General features: G+C 44.0%; 1 protein-coding gene across 6 annotated transcripts in view; it reads left to right on the forward strand.

The window, feature by feature from the left end:
* Positions 1-3,073: 3,073 nt before the first annotated feature.
* HELZ (helicase with zinc finger) overlaps positions 3,074-17,024 on the forward strand; it is a 73,920-nt gene continuing 59,969 nt past the window's right edge. For 5 of the 6 annotated variants that reach the window (XM_003642346.6, XM_004946221.5, XM_015279974.4 and 2 more), the window contains exon 1: positions 3,074-3,111. Coding sequence is in view for 2 of the 6 variants with exons in the window: in XM_004946222.5 (XP_004946279.2) it covers positions 3,105-3,111 (7 nt within the window). In the remaining 4 variants the exon portion in view is untranslated. Of the gene's footprint in view, positions 3,112-3,757; positions 16,832-17,024 lie in introns of all 6 variants that reach the window. The other variant, XM_046902157.1, reaches the window with a different exon arrangement.

Consider the following 17,024-nt stretch of genomic DNA (forward strand, 5'->3'; position numbering starts at 1 on the left):
CACATCACAAGTGAAGCTGATGGAAAACTGGGTTTTCTCTATTGGAATCTGAGAAAAGCCATTTCTGAGAAAACAGAGTGAACTTTATCATAGAATGGAAATGTGTTTTCTGAATGTCTTGTGAAAGGAAAAGTCTGAGAAGAAAGAGGGGGGGGGGGAAAAAAGCAGCAGTAAGTTTGTAATAATTAGTTTTGAAAACGTAGAAACTAAACTGAGTGTGCAACTCATGGGAGAGCCAGGGCTCTAGGGCTTTTTGGCTACCAGCTTTCCATTAGCCCTGAAGGAAGTGAGGGTTCCAACTCTTCCAGAATTTGTGCCACACCTTTCAGAACTCTGCTCAGATCTCAGCTTCATGGCAGGGCGCCTAGTAGTCCTAAGTGGCCTCAGGTTTTCAAACTCATGCTTTTTGGCAAAGAGCCTAGATTCTCCAAGGTCCTTGGCATGTCTCCTAGCTTCACAGGATCAGGAGAAGCCCTGTGAGTAGTCACAATTTGCAGAATCTTGATTTAAGGGTAGAGAGACTGGATGTGTTAGTACCTTGTGTTCAGGGCTTCCTTGCAGTTACATTCTTCAGGAGGTTGAGCCATCTGAATTTCCAGCAAGAAGCTGTAGTTTTCAGACCTGAAAAGATTCTGAAGTCATAAAATGTGTAAAAGATATAATTAAAAATATAGCTGAACATGATATTGCTGGAGTTTTTTTTAATTATAAATCTCAGCATTATAATTAGTCTCTACAACTATCACTTGTTGCACTTCTGAGGATCTGAGTCCTGTCAAGTCTCATGATGCTCAGCAGAGGTTCATTGTTGTAGTCCCTCTCATGCCTCCCCATTGTGACTGTGGCACTTCTGACATTTCCAACTGCTACTGTTGCTTTTCTTCTGCTCTCAGACTCAATGTAACCCACTGTTCCTCATCTCCCTGGGCAGCAGGAAGAGATGATGCATCCAGTACAAAAAACTCACATTCCTCAACAGAAGTACTATGATGCTCTCGTCATGAAATCCCCTTGGTGAGCATAGCACATGGGGGTTCCAGGAACTTGAGAAGTCTGGGCAGTTCTGGAAACGTGAGTGAGTAGTCAGCACATAACATCTGTTTCTGCCTAGCCCACACTCAGTGAAGACCTGGCTTCTCAGCTCAGCCTCTGTGCACGCAGGGCTTCTGCAATACAATTAACTAGTTCACAAAATAGAGTAAAACCTGTTTCATACAAGGGCTAAGAAGTTTAATTTAAGTCAAAGCGGTAAAAAGAGCATAAGTTGCTGAACAAATCCTTCTCCCTCTAACTCACTAGCTACACAATTTTTTCCTACTGCAGTATAAAGAAATCCTTCCAGAAGAAAGGGATTCAAAAGTTAAGGACAGCTTATGTGAAACAAAGCCAGCAACTCTTTACCTCACCCCAGAGGATATATATGCATTTTTTTTTACATACTGACATAAGTTATTCTATTTCTGATTAAAAAAATAATGAAATATTCTTTGCATATCCCTATGGAAAAATTCATCCATAATATAAAAGCTCAGGAACTGAACACAACCATCCTCCAAAATAAAAGGCCTAATTGCATTTCAGCAGCCTAGACAACGTTATTTCGGTCCTAAATATGTTTTCACCTTTATCTATTTGTCCGTAACTGCTGTCTTCATTGCTGCAGGGCACTGCCTGGCCTCTGCAGAGCCCATGGGAAAAAACCTACCTCCCAGCATGCCAGGCAGGCTCACTGGGGACCGTGTGTGAGGCATGCAGCCCCAGAGCAGCAGCATGGCCTAGGGCAGCTTCTGCAGGACTGCTTCTGTCCTCCTGAAATGGCGGCCCCTGGGCTGAGGCCGGGCCCAACCGCACTCCCCTCCTGAATGGGCCTCCAGGGGCACTGGAATGGCCCCCACCAGACCTGTAAAGTCAACTTAAAAGCGGACTGACCTAAGTCTGGGGCTGCAAATGCAAAAGATTTCTTCTTCAAATGTATTTCCTTTTGTATTTTCATTTTTGCAAGGAGCTCTCCTTATAAACATGTTACTGATGAATATTGAAAGTATTCCTGGGCACAAGTACCTTCTTGCAGTGGCAGTGCATCACAGACTCAGCTGGTGGTTACTCTTCAAAGAGTTAGGAGGCGTTAAGCACAGATTTAAATATAAATGTATTTAGGAAAATCCAATACTCACATGATGTAAATCTTACAATTACTTTAATTAAAGTAGAAAAGTTAAAAAAAAAAAAAACCAACAAACAACTGGAATCCTGCTGATAAACATAAGGAAGGTGCTGGAGCAACCGCTCTCCCATCACAGCTCAGGAGGAGAACGGAGCTGTGCGGGGCCAGAAAAAAACGTTGCAAACCAGCCTCGGCATTGAAAGCACCGATGGCCAAACGTGTTTTGCAAAGCAGTTTTTGGGATACGTGCCCAGCCAGCAACGCGTTACCGGCGGTCCTTCAGCAAAACGAGATGGAGTTTCTCAAACGCGTGAGGTGTTCCGTCATCTAAACCGCAGCCCTTCCGCAGGGATCCAGTTTTTCACACGTTTAAGAGCGATAGCTGTAAACAAACAAAGGAAAGAGAAGGGAAGGCCCAACCTGCTCGGCTCGGGGGGCTCCGCCGGGCGGGCGCGCAGCTCTCCGCGCGCAGGCGGGCACCTGAGGGCCGCCCCGCCGGGACCTGTCGGCCTTGGCAGCTGCTGCGAGCGTGTGGAGGCAGCGACACGATTCCCGGGAAACGGGAGGGGGCAAAAACAACGCTCCCAACCCCGGCCAGAAAACAAACCAAAACAAGAAAAACAACCCCCCAAAAAATAGAAGAAAGCGCCTGCCGGCCCCCATCCGCCCGGCCGTGCCCCCTCGCACAGCGGTCAGAAGGGAGGGCAGAGCCGCGGCCACAGCTCTCACACCCGCCGCCCGCCCCCAGCCCGTGTCCCCGAGGTGCGGCGGACAGCCTCGGTACCAAACCCGGCCCGCCTCACCCCGGCCCGGCCGAGCCCGCCCGGCCGCCCTCCGCCTTCCCCCGCTGCCCGCCGGGCCGGGAGGAGGGCGGGGGAGGGCTTTCCCACAATGCTTTGTGGGGACGTTGACAAGTGGATCCAAGATGGCGTAGAAAGTAATGACAGGTAAGTCAGGACTTCCCCATTCGCCCCCCGCGAGGGCCGAGGGCGGTGGGGCCGGGCCGGGGGGGTCCACACGAGGGCCTCGGGGGGCTCCCGGTGCCCCTCGGGCGGCCGAAGGGCCGGGAGGAGCGTGCGGGGCGGGCCGGGGGCTGAGCGGTGCCGGCTGGAGCGGGCCCAGTGTCTGCGGAGGGCCCTGCGGCGGCGGCCGCTCGGGGGCTGTTTGCGGGCGGGCTCGGCCGGAGCCCCGGGGGCTGCCGGGCTCTCCCGAGGGCCCAGAGCCGGGGGCAGGCGGGCGGGTGCGGCCTTGAGCTCGGTGAGGCGGGGGCAGCGTGGGGGCAGCCCGGGGAGCCGGGGTGGGGAGGGGGGGGCTCGCACAAGGCCGGCTATCCCCGGCTCTGGGGGTGCTCCGTGGGGGAGGGCGGTGCGGGGCGGCGGGGGGCGGCTTCGGGTTGTGCCGGGCGGGGTGGGAGGGGACGGGCAGCGCCAGCCAGGAAATGCCGAAATAAATAAGTGGGGGAAAACGGCTTAGGTAGTAGGGTCTGTGGAGGGATGGAAAAAGAAGCGGCGAGGATTTAACGGCTGCTTTAAAACGAGCCCTCCGAGCGAGGCATGCTTGGCACGGGAGGGGGATTTTTTGTTTTTTTTGCAGGGAGGCTTTTGTGAGGGCGCTGAGCCGGGAGGGCCGCGGAGATCCCGAGATCGCCTTCTGTACAATGCCACTGTTGTGAAACTGCGGACGGGAAAGTTTGTACCGCAGGTTGCCGTCCGGCCCCCTTTTGTTTTTGTGTTTTTTCTTTTTTTCCCCTATTTTTGAAGCAGATTCCCGAGTAGAGCTGCTCACAGCCTTTACCCGTCTTGAGGAATTTAATGGGTCGTGTCCTATTATTAGTATCCAAATGATTGGATTTGTTTGGGTTCGGTGCACTGTTGGTGGAGCTGTTGTTTGATTGCAGTAATGTGATTAAATGTATCATCGATGGAGATTAAGAAATGCAGGGTTGTTTTTCACTTACTGACCGAATGAGTGTGAGTTCACAAGGTAATGGGGCTTTTGTGTTTATCCAAGTTGCAGTGAGTTTCAGCTGGAGTTTTAAAATCGCATATTTAATTCTCTGTTTAAGACATAAAATAAATCAGTCTCAGTACCAATAATGTCCTAAAAATATATCCCTCTGTTGAGAGGTGGGATATATCATGGCCAGTCTTGTTGAGATGGCTTCAATTGGTGGGGCTTTCTGGTGTTGGTCTTCCTGTTCAATATTATTATGGAAACAAAGGAAAGGATGAAATATTCCTCCTTTTAATATATTACTTTTAGGAGATACAAACTCTTTTGTAAAATAAAAAGATATAACTAAATTACATGAGATACTTTGCAAGTGCATGCTTCTGTTTTGTTTTTTTCCCCAAGACATTGGTAGAACAGAGGTTTTAAAATGAGATTTCTTAAGTTGTTATTTAAATATTGGTAAGTCTGTGTTTTAAATGGGAAAGCCTGTTTGCTTGGGGCAGCCTGGGGCTGCTGGGTGAGGAGCTGGCTCCGAGCTTACAGCTGGGTGAGGACAGAGAGTGGCGGTGACCACCACCATCCTCCTCCTCCGGATGCAGATGGAGGGATTTGCCCGTGGATGAATCAGGCCTGGGTAGGCTGAGCTTCCACTGCGGAGTAATTGTGAGTGCTGGAAGCTGAGTTCAGCTTTCTTTGTTGAACTTTAATTAGCAGAGCACTTCTTTATTGGTTATGTAGGGATGTTTTGTGTGTTATTACTGATAAAAATGAGTTATATTTGTAGTATGTTGTGAAAGCACAAATTACTTTAAAAAAAAACAACAACAAACAACAGAAACACACAGAAATCCAAATTCTGTTATCACTCCTCACCTGTGTGGATTCTGGACTTAAAAAAAAAAAAAAAAAAACAAACTTCAAACATAGAGTGTGTATTTCTCATCCTTTATTCATATGACTGCTGTGCCTTTTTCATTGAGTTCAGATATGTTTTTCTGTGGAAGAGGGAGATGCATGCAAAGTGATAGCTCTAGGACTCAAGAGATTATGATAGCAAAGTGGTATGTTCTTATTTTTTTTATTTTTGAGTGTTTTTGTCTCTCCCAGCTGACTGGAAATTGAAGGGAGATGTGGAAGCTGCATGTTAAGCTGTATTTTCACCAGTTCTGCTACTTGATCCGCCAGGTTGTGGGATCTCATTGATTTCAGAGAAGTTGCTCCTGGGCTTTGGGATCTGTATTTGTAGATCTGGTTGTAGGATAAGGGCTGTGGTTTGCAGATAACATTTCAGGTTACACTCAGAAATTCCCATCTCAAGGGAGAGTGAAGAGCAAATGTTTCCAAGTGGATTGGGTACAGGCCTGGTCCTTGAGAGGTTTGGGCTGTGTGATGAAAATCCCTTCACCTGTTTATGATTTCTTTTAAAGGAATTTAACATAGGAGTCACGAATCTTGTAAAGAGTTGTAACGTCTGTAGATGAGGGAGGCTATATAAAAGCTAGGCAATATTATTACTAATCTTTTCTGATTGTTAATTTAGTAGTCTGATGAAATATTTTCTCCAGTGTATGCAATTACATTTGTTACTCGAATCCACTTGGAACTATGGCTGGATATTCTTTCTGACTTTTTTTTTTTTTAACTGCTGTTTTGTATCTCTTTGTTTGCTACTGCCCTTAATTCTAGGTATTCTCATTTTAGTAATGGCAGAAGCTGTTGCTGGAGCAATTCAGATGATTAGTTGAAAGCCCTTGAAGCTTTCACCTCCCTGGTATTCCCTCTTGAGGTCAGTGGTACCCAGATAGGTCTGGTAGCAGGATTGAAATCTCAATTAGAGAAGTGTTTTGTAATAATAATATTACTCCTGTCTCCAGTGTGCAGCCCGAATAACTCAGGAAAGCCATGGGAGAACAAGAAGGAAGGATGGTGTTGTTCTAACCTAGCTGAGGGATAGGTGGTTGGGCAGCCAGCATTCCCTCTGTCTTTGGTGATCAGTAGGCCAAGAATTCTAGCAGGAATGTGAATCCTGGCTGTAATGTTTTCTTAGCATTGCATGTGGGGGAGGAGATTGAGGTCTTGTTCCCAGAAGCGGATCCCCAGTGTTCCTGTGTGCCCGAGGTTGCTGATGGCCCACAATAGAGGGACAAAACTTGGCATTCCCCATCTTCCCTTCTTTCACGGTAGTCCTAAGGCAGGACCCCTTTATCACTGCATGGAATATATGTTTTTCTCCATTTAAGTGGTTAAGTGTATTATGGATCAGATTACCAGAGCAAACAAGGCCTTCCTTTTCTTATTTGTCTTTCTATTTTTTTCTATGGCCTCTGGCAATAGCCAGCACTTGTATTTATATATATCAATAACATATGTAAAGATATCATAGTTCATATGCTTGTAGGCTACTGCAGTTGTCTTTTTTTTCTTCCCCAGCAAGCAAATAAAGAGAGAGAATATTGAAGAAGAGACCACTTTTTCACAAGTTGGCACGCAGCATTGATGTGCAGTGAGGTTTTGACCAGTATTTGGGGATGGCAATGGGTGACTCAACTATCTATAGTGAAATTAGGAGTCTGCAATGTTAGACTGCTGTACAGAAACAGGGCTTCTGATGGATTTATTGTGGTAGTATTGGTACGTAACTCACGTTTCATATTCAAAACCAGTCTTGCTTATGGAGATTTCATCTCTTCACACAAATGTTGACAGCGTGAGGTTTCAACAAGATGCGATCTCTCATGTCTGAGGAAGAGAGGAAAGTGAATGTTACTGTAGGAAAAGAAGTCCTTAGGAATGTAAGCAGGCAGATTCTAATTACTCAGGCATGCAATTTTTAGTTGTTGTTGCATTTCCATTGCACCGATGGTTAAAGGATGCCTAATGTGGATATAATGTAATATGCAATTATTTCCCTACAATTTATAAGTCAACTCTTTGTCATCGATTTAATAGAAATGCACTGATTATTTCCCCAGTCTTTTCTCAGAATCTTCAAAAAATGCAGGTGAGAAGCTGTACGTTTCAGTCTTATTCCTTTGTAAATGAAGTTTTACTACACTGAAACATGAGTGGTTACCATTGCCCCATCCTAGTTGTGAATCAGACCCAAATTGTCTTGATCTGAGCTGCAAAGATTCCTTGTCAGGTGTGCCAAGACTCTCCCTTGTACTCTACAGCATTCCCAAGAAGCAATAGGTATGAAGTGCTGCAGAGTCGGTGGGAAGAGTTTCTGTAAGTTATTTTATGTGAGGAGATATTTTGGAGGTGGTGACTGTAAACTGCTGTGTGATTTGTTTCTGTTAGTCTCAGGAAGTACCACTCGTGTGAAGAATGGCATTGGCTGAAGTGGATGTTTTTCAGCCTTTGGATAGTATGTGCTCTGGGGAAATAGGTTTTATGATCTGTTCTGTTACAGGCAGCAGGAAGACTGCGGATCTCAGAGCAGAAACGAAAGGAAAAAAATAGTAGAATTATATCACATGAGAAATTTTAGATGTTGGAGTGGCAGGAAGTGAAGGTCAGAAACGTGAGCAGCGCATGGGGTGTTCTAAGCTGCTCCTGGGGTTGTTAGTGTTGTTTGGAAGCAGTCTTTCAGCCTGTGAATTGCATGTTGGTTTTTTTTTCTTCGTAATTATATACTGCAAAAATACTGTATTCATCAAAACACTAAAAATTACACTGCTTAAATATGCTTAGAAAGATTTTTCAGAGCCCTCCAGACCCCACAGCAAAGGGAAATACATAACAGTGAGAGCTGTTCTTGAGACTCTGTTGTTAGCAAATCGGCACAAGTGTTTTAATTTGCTGAAAAATATTTAGTGGTTCAGCAAACCAAGAAAGTAGCAAATCTTTGTGGACATAATAAATGGAGAGCGCTACAAATGAAAAGCATAGTGGTTTTGGCAGCATATTAAATAGCGCTTCTTCCCTGTAAAACTTCTCTACGTTATCTTAAGATAACTGATATTTTAAAAATGATAATTTCATTTTATTCTGGGATAATTCTGGGGGGAGAACGGACAGTATGTTTGTGTTCCTGAGCAGTGATCTTTTGCCATCTAAATTCCCTACAGCTGACTGGGATTCCAGGATCCTGCTCGCAGCTGATCCCTGCCATCCCAGCAGCCAGAACGTGTTGGACTCCTCTTGTCTGCACAGGGAGGTTGTTAAGGAGAATGTTTTCATAGCGTGCTTCTGAATCTATGCTAGCACAGTGCTGTAGCTGAGTGCTGCGGGTATTCTGCTGAAATTGTTTTGGATTATAGTTGTTTAGGCTAGCAGCTTTGAGGTAACTGTACTTGGGCCATATCTTAAGGCAGTCGCACGTTTGGAACGGTGCAGGGCAGTTGTTTTGGCATTGGAACTGACGGATATTACTTGGCTGTAGCTTGGTGTGTATTTGTTTGCCTAGGCTAGGCACCTTTTTTCTTCTCCCAAAGCTTTGTCAGAATGATTCTGTTAACCACAGTAGGATCGTTACTCATTGCTGCTGATGTCTTTTTTTTGAGAGGGGCTTAAAAATAGGTGACCGAATCTCTTATGTTCGTTTCAAAAGGGATGAGTAGAGAGAACGCTGATGGGTCGGGAGAATGCTGTTGTGCAACTTGTGTTGTTTGGGATCTGAGTTATGGGGCTGCCCATGGGGCTCGCTGTGTGAGGAGGAGTTTGGGAATCCATATCCTGATCTCAGGAGAGCTCTGGAAATTGAACTTGTTTGTGGTATTGTGTTCCTGCATTTTAGGAGAGCAAATAAGGAAGTTGTAAAAGCATTATCTGGATGCAGAAGGGTAATATCATTAAAATATGGAGTTAGAAGAATATTCCTCAAACCAAGGTTAGCTATATTATGCCTTATTATTTGAAACAGAGCCACGCAGAGATGAATATCAAAGATTATTTACAATAAAGATAGCGATTTTTAATGGTGGAGGTTTGTTGCTGCTTTGAACTTTCAAAACAGTGCACGAAAATACCACCCGGTCGCATAATAGGTATGGTTTGGGGAAAGGTGTTTGGGATATCTGTGGGTGGCACTGTGCTATTGAGTCTGTTACAGTGGGACCCTTTTGTGCAAAGCGCTGTGGATGCATAACAAAAAATTTGGTCGCGGTGTTATTCACTATGATAATAAATGTAAGTTCATTATGATGCTACAATGAAGATTTAAGTGTATTGAAAGAAGAGTTTTCTGTTTTGTGTCACAACCTTCAGGCAAATTTCTGCATTTGGTTTATGAACTGTGCACTGTTAGCTGATATTCAGCATGAAGAGTTTTGCATTCTTTTCCTTCTTGAATGAATTGAAAGAGTAATTCAGAGTAGTTCACGCTTTGCTTCTCATACAAAATAAACGTAGGGCTTCTTCATTCAACTCTACAGGTATATACTGCAGCAACTGATGATCTGAGCTGTGATTTTCGGGTAGATCTCTTACACATATGGTTGTGGTGCTCTGCAATATCAGGGCATGTAATGGTGGAGAAGCATCTTGTGCGAAACTTGAAGCTTGACACTTGAGAAGAGACTCAGCATCACGACAGTATCATTGTTGAGCAGACGAAGCCTGGATCGAGCCTCTGGGCTCTGGAGCTGCTTTGCTGGTGGAGGAAAAACAGGAGAGTTTGTATGGGGCTTTCCAAAAGGAAAGGGTTTGCTGCGGGAAAGAATTTCCTGGTTTTAAAAATACTTTTAATAGTGAAATCGGAATATAAGTTTGTTAGCAGAAGCTGAGATTTGAACGCAAGGCCAAGTGAGGAGTTGCTAAAGCCTGGTTCTGTCCCTGAGCCCAAGGAAGCCGGTGAGTGTTGGCCAGTGGGCTGCAGGCAGTTGCTCTCTGCAGGCCACGATGTGAGCAGCACTTGGGCGAGCCTGGTGGGGAGCTGCTGTGCCATATGTTGTTGCCTTTAGGCTTCTGCAATACATTCATAAATATCGTTATGTGTATTATATGTGGAAATGGTGCTTGGGAACCTTCTCTGACATCCCTCTGCATTCATTGGTCACGTCGTTCTGTAAACGCTTGGCATTTTGGAAATGAAGTGACGTGTTTAGTCATACATACGCAGATGTACCTACATGTCATAGCACAGGCGTAGCTCAGGAAGGGCTTTTGGCAGTCGTATGACTCAGTGGAGAAGAATATTGGTAACTGCGTGACTGATAAGTCCTTAAGATTAATGATATTCACTTTTTTTTTGGTCAAAATCATTACTAAACATTATATTGTGAAATGTGTAGAGACTTGGGAATGAGGCCTGGTCGTGTTACTCAACTCTTTGAGAAGAGAGGCTCTGCAATGGGCAGGCAGCTGTAACCGCTGCGGATTGGGATGTTTTAAACAGGTGTAGAATATGGGTACCATCTTCTCCTGCACTGCTGTAAGAGTTGGAGACCTGTAGGCTGGTCCTGCACCGTGCTTGTGCTGTAGTGATTTTAGCCTTTGTTTTCCTTGGGTAAATGTCATTAAGAGAAGCCAAGATTGAATTACCTTTGTAATGCATTTTTTTACAGTAAGTAATTGGTGATGTTGTTATGGGGATAAAATGGTAACCATGAGACAATATTTCAATTAAAATGCCCTCATCTTGGATAAGTGTGAGAAACTCTGCTCTGAAAAAGCAGCAAGAACATATATGGGAAAAAACCGATATGGAATACAGGCTGCTGCTGCTGCCCAGTTATTATGAAAGACTGTTTACGTGAGGATTTTCTAAGAAGGAGCCAAAAGAACTTTAGGTGGGGCAGAAGCACCGCCTGTTATGATGTTACCCGATGCTTACTATTGCACTCTTACTTTCCAAATTGTAATTATTTTGGGCTGAAATTTCCCATGGTAGGTGTCTATCTCGGGCCGTCTTTTCAGGCTCTGTAGAGGGAGTGAAGGGTTCTGCTGACATGATCGAGCCTTTCTAAAAAAGTTGGACAAAATATATTCTTCTGTTCACAATAAAAAGAACAATAAAAAAAGAAGGTGCTGGAGCTCAGCCTTGCAGGAAGATGAGAAGAGGTGGCACAGTGTGACGTTCAGGCCGAGGTTATACTTATCAACCCTGTGAAAATCTGCATTGGTTAAATAGGTTATTAGTGCAAATCTAAAAGATCATCTCCGCTGTGAGTTCATTTCAGCCTGAGCTAAAGGGGCTTTCCATACTATTTGAAGGCTGGGGCTTTTTCATTCCCCCCAATCATTCCCTGGGATGATTTTGGACAAAAATGAGAGCGCAGAATTCCCCGTCCGCACTCCCCAAAGTCAGTTCCTCTTTCCTCCATGCTCTGTCTTCATGCAGCACAGAGGAGGCAGTGAGGTGGTTTAAACAGAGTGTCCAAAGTGTAGGTTTTCACAGAATGTGTACAATAAATGTGAAGATGGGCATGGCTGAACAGGGAGATTGAAGTCGGAAAATACTGGGTGTTATAAAGAAAGAAATGGAAGGGAGGAACTATTTCAAGGGTACGTATAATTTCTCTTACAATGCTAATACATTTTCATTAGTTTCATAAATTGTACAATTATTAATAAGTGGGGATAGAGGGGTGGGGAAAGCAATTCACATTTGAGCCACATCTTTGCTTTCCTTTGTTTTGTGTTTTTCTGATGAATGATGTCATGTTGTGATGTAAAGAAGTGCTGAATGCTGCAGTTACGCTGAAGTGATTCCACAGACTCTGGGTTTTACACTGTGCTTGTATGAAGGGCTGTATGCAGTATGGCAGAGCACAGGGGGGAAAGATCACTTTCGTTTGTCTGAAGCTGAATATAAGAGAGTCATAGAAACTGTGGGCATTAATGTTTTTGAATGAAAATGAGAATGATGTCAGGAGGGTAAAGATAGTTTTTCTTAATACTTGTGAAGTGCTTTGTCGAGCGTTATCAAAAAGCTCATGAAAACATAGAAATGAAGTTCTGAGACTTCAGAGGTTTGAGTTGCACTCAGTAAATAAGGCCATAGGTACTGTGCAGGAGAATTGAGCTGGGTGTTGGTAAGGCAGCAGCCTCTGCTTTGCCTGGTCCTCTGGCCTGGTACTGTGGGAAAGGTATGGTGTGACCCCTGCAGGTACAGGTGGTGGCATCATGCAGGTGCACAGGAGGGCCAGCATCACCTTGTACTGGTGACTTGCTCACTGCACAGCTTCTGCGTGGTGAACTTTGTAACCCAGCACTTGTAATGGCACTTCAGTGCAGCCCTGTCATGTAGCTATGTGGTGTTTTCTGGTTTTGCTGTGTGTTAATAGGAATCTTGTGTCTGTCATTTCCTGCACGCAGCGATGCATGTGAGGTGGATGGTGTGGGGCTGTGACTTGCCATGTGTTTTGCATAGTTTCAGCAACATAGGTAATGCTTGTGGACAGCTGTGTAAAAACAAACAAACCTCAGCCCCCCCCCCCCCCCCCCCCACACACACACACACAAATAAAAATGAAAATATTGAAAGGCTGGAGATGAAGATATTCAGGATATTCATATGGTAGATGGGGTGATTACAAGTGCCAAGAGCAGGAGTTAATTTCGGATGTTAGGCCAAAGATGGCCAGTTTGTCCATGTGTGAATATAGCTGTGATTTGTGACATAGATTGTGCTTTCCACTACTGCTTCCAAAGTAAAAACAGAAGAGATTAGTGGAGATAATAAGCTGTTAATGATCACTTAATAAAGGGTCTGTACTGAAATCCTAGCTGTCATGTGATAAAATCTAACTTGTTCCCATCTGTGATGTATGTAAAGTGATTTAAAGAGCAGAGGATTCAGATGCAGAAATCATTTAATCTGAGTTGCTGCTGTATTTCTGTACTGCTGGTAAGTGAATGGTAAACCACCCACAGACACTTGTTCCTCGTACAGTGGCTGGGGATGTGTTTATTCCCTGTGTTAGGTTTATAGGATCAGACTGAAGGCTGCAATTGTGTGGCCAGAGATCCCCTGTCCTCCGAGTTTACAGTCCTGTTTTTTTTTTTTTCTTGTATTTCTTGAAGTGGAAGGACAATCTGTGTACTTAACAGGTTCATGATGTTCTCTGCTATTCATTTTTTTTCCCCCTGGAATCAAGCATATCGTGTTCTCTAGAGGCGAGCAGCACAAGTTCTTGCTGCTGTTATGCTATATAATAAAACCTTGAAATAAGCCTTCCTCCTTCTGTATGCTCCATTTCAGATTTCACGTTCGCTTTACAGAATGTAAAGCAGGGTGGTTTTGTCTGGAGTTGTACGGCATTAACCAGAGTAATTTGGTTATTTTAGAAAACAGATTAGATTGTCCTCTCTCAAGGGTGGAGACTTTGTGTTTGTTCTGTTGGGTGCGCAGTGCATTTCTGAGCACTGTGTGTGTGTTACTGACTTCAGCCATAACTGCAGTAGATGAGTGCATAAGAATTCAGCTGTTGTGTTCTTGCTTTAAAAACCATAAAACAAAAAAGCCCAGAAGTAACCTTTCCTGTTATTCTTTTCTGCATGAGGGAGTCACTGTCGTTTTCCTCTGCGTTCTGTTACACCTTTCACATGGGTGTAGTGCACAATCATTATCTGCTCTCACTTAAATGATTAAATGATTTCTGAGGATGGGATTATTTAAGATGTATATGTAGTACAAAAGTACTTTTTTTGGTGTATGTATGTCTGTAAGTGGCATCTGTACTATATTCCTTTTTGTAACCTTGCCTAAAATGCCTTTTTGTCTTAAAGCAAAGTAAATTCATTTTACAATTATAGGTAAGGAAAGTAAATACTTTTATTTTACTTATCTAAAGATACTTGGGTAGTATTTCAGTATACTACAAAAACAATTACATGATGTTATGTAGAGGTACCTTAAGTTGGGATCACTAGAGATGCTGGAACTACGATTTAATGTGGTTTAGGAGTAAACGGATTTATTCTGTATGTGGACAGACAAGTGGAGTATGTGTGCTGTGCCTCTATAGGTGAGCTTTAGTGATCTGTTCCTTTTTTTTTTAAGTATGATGTTGCAGTCACAGGTATGATAGCTCACATTTGTGTTGTGTAGCACTACCCCATGTGTTTTACTTACTCCAGATTATAAAATGAACCCAGACTTTTCCTTGCCTGTACGAATTAAAGTTTGTCATGTGTCTTTTCCTGATAATTTTGAGGGAGACAGAAGTAAGGGCTGTTGAGTCACAACACTGCATCCGTCCCAGCTATCTGACTTCCCAAATATTACTTCTTTGTATTATGGAAACAATTCTCACAGTTCTGAGACCTTCGTATGTGAATTGCTTACATCTCAATTTTACCAGAATATAACTTCAGAAAGTTCGGCCAAGTGTACTGCTTTCCTAAAAGGTTTGGAGACTGCTTTAGTGAAGCATGGAAACTGATGGATGGATTCTTGAGCAGCTAAGCTAATGAATGCAATTTTTGGCCTTTATTATTATGGGCAAGAAAATAAAATTTCTCTTTTACTAAAAAATGATCTATAGGAACAGCATCTTCTGTCTGGGTAGATGGCAGCACGTGGCAAGAATCGGTGGAGCAGCTGACCTCTGGGTATCAATAAGAAGCAGAATTGTGGTTTTTCCTTATTGTCCTGCTCTGTAGCAGTCTTTTCAGTCATCTGCGAGTCCTTGGAAGCAGCACGGTGACCATATACCTTTCCCAACCTGATATACTGCTGTTCTTTCTCAGAGCCTGCAGCACGGTGCTGGCAGGAGGCACAGCTGATGGCTCTGGCAGGGAGCAGGTGGGTGCTGATTGCTGCCAGCAGAGCTGTGCGTTGTAATGGGAGGCAGCTGGAGAGGCTCTTCCCCTCTGTGTGCCCATGGCCCTGGGTCTGACATGTGCTACCATCCCACTTTGTAGCTCTTGGAGCATCATTCAGTTCATGGCAAATTCCTCTGGTCTTGCTATGGGACTGCAAGTTGAACATCATTGCTTTAGCATAAATCTTCGCAAGAGATGTTAATGTCTGGTTAAAATATGCAAATATTTACTGACTTGTCTGCTGTTTGTCAGCTTGGCATGCGAGACCTTGGATCTGATCCTTCTGTCTTGGCAGACATTGGGAATTTTGCCAATAGCATTAATAGGAATAGAATTGTGCCCTATAATCTGTTTGTTTATGAAGTACAGCGGGAGTTATCTGGCTCGATGCTTTACAGTGAACTAAAAATCATCTGTTTGAATTTTTTTGGAACTGTTGTTTACTTTATCTTACCATTATCTTAGCATGGGGACCCTTTGGTTGCATAAAATACATCAGTAAACTCTGTAGCGTAGAAATGCGGAGTCAGGAGTTAAACTGTTCTGAAATACTGAAATTCAAGATCACGATGTTCTCTCCTACACTGATTTTTGGTTTGCACTTGGGCCAATCAGGCTGTGGAGTAATTCTCCAAAAGCCTCCTGTGTACCAAGCAGGGCGGTGCTCACTGGGAAGTAAATGGCAGTGTAGGTGGTCTTGTTTGGAGCTCTTCCTTCTGAAGCTGTCCCTTCTGCCTTTCCTGGCCCGCTCTGCAGTTCGGCATGGAAATGGGCAGTTTTATTTGGGGATTAGCTTTTAATTACTCTGTTTGTTTGTTTATAGAATCTCATTGGCAAGAAGGAGAAATGCACTTTATGAAAATTGACCCCAAAAATCATTAGCAGGGAGAAAGTCTCTCACAAATCCCTGGTAAAACAAAACCAGGCACCAGGATTTGAGTTACACCAGTTTGGAATTGGCCAGATCTTCTAAATGATAGAGACAGCAGATGTTTTGTGGAGGTTGAGCTGGACCTGACTTGAAATAAGTGTAGGTTAGGAAGTTTTCTTCTACTACTGGGGGAAGGTTTTTGGAGGTAGGAATTACAAAGCAGGGGTTAGATCTCTGCAGTAGCTTACGGGGAAGAGCTGCCAGCTCGTATATGTGCTCAGGTCAACGTGATGCTTACTGTTCTATCTGGCAGCATTTGCAGGTGCTGTGCGTAAATGATTTACTTAATTGCGTAAATCAGAAGCCTTCCTGTAGGGCAGTGGCACTGCTGCGAGGTGGTTCGAAGCTGTGGAATGCTTTGAATTGGCTGCTGATAATAAAGGTGTTGGTGATAATACGTTGTGGCTGTATTTCTAAGGTCCGCTTGTTTCAGATCTAGAACTTCAGATAGTGGGGATGTGCCTGTAAACTGGTTTTGCAAAATTCTGAAGATGTCTTCAAGTTTGCTACTAGAATAAATAATTATTCAGATGTGAATGCAGCTCTTTTGGTATGCAGTCCTCCAAGCCATTTTGAGAAAATGAATAATCCTGACATTTATTCTGCTGCATGCTTCGTATTTTAATCTCGGTTTAGCAGGCAGAAAGACTGAAGTGCATGAGTCATTTGCTCAGTTTCTCAAAGAGAATACAACGTCCTCTGCAGCGCCCTCCAAATCCACAACTGACCAGAGAAATTTGTGGCTGCTGTTGGGGGTGTCAGACCTCTCCACAAACCAGTTCAGTGTTTGTTGAAACAGCCAGCGTAAGGCAACTGGTAAATAACGTTTTGCTTTTTGTAGTGCCGTGGTGGGGAAGAAGGGCTGGGTAAAGGAGCCTCCCTCTGCCTGCTGGTTGTGCTGGCCAGCGTGGGATCTGTGTATAAACTGTTCTTCTGCAGTAAACACACAGAAGCTCTGCTGAGACTTCTGGTCAAAGGAATTTTGGTTCTTCGTCAGCCAGGAAGTGAGGAAATCAGAAGTACAGCAGAGTTCATGAAATGCTCTCGTTTCAGTCCCTCTGGAGGAAAACAAAGTACGTGAGAAAGGCATCAATTTACTATTGTATCACGGTGCAGCAAATCCTGGATTTGTAAAGCTTGCTGTGGTATAGAACTTGACTGAAATGGAGTGAAATGTTGCGTTTTTAGTTGTACACGGAAGGCTCTTTGCATGAACATAACAACACCTAACATTTCTGACTGAAAACGTGCTTATTGAAGTGATCT

The sequence above is a fragment of the Gallus gallus genome, chromosome 18, assembly GCF_016699485.2.
Source record: "Gallus gallus isolate bGalGal1 chromosome 18, bGalGal1.mat.broiler.GRCg7b, whole genome shotgun sequence".
Lineage (NCBI taxonomy): Eukaryota > Metazoa > Chordata > Aves > Galliformes > Phasianidae > Gallus > Gallus gallus.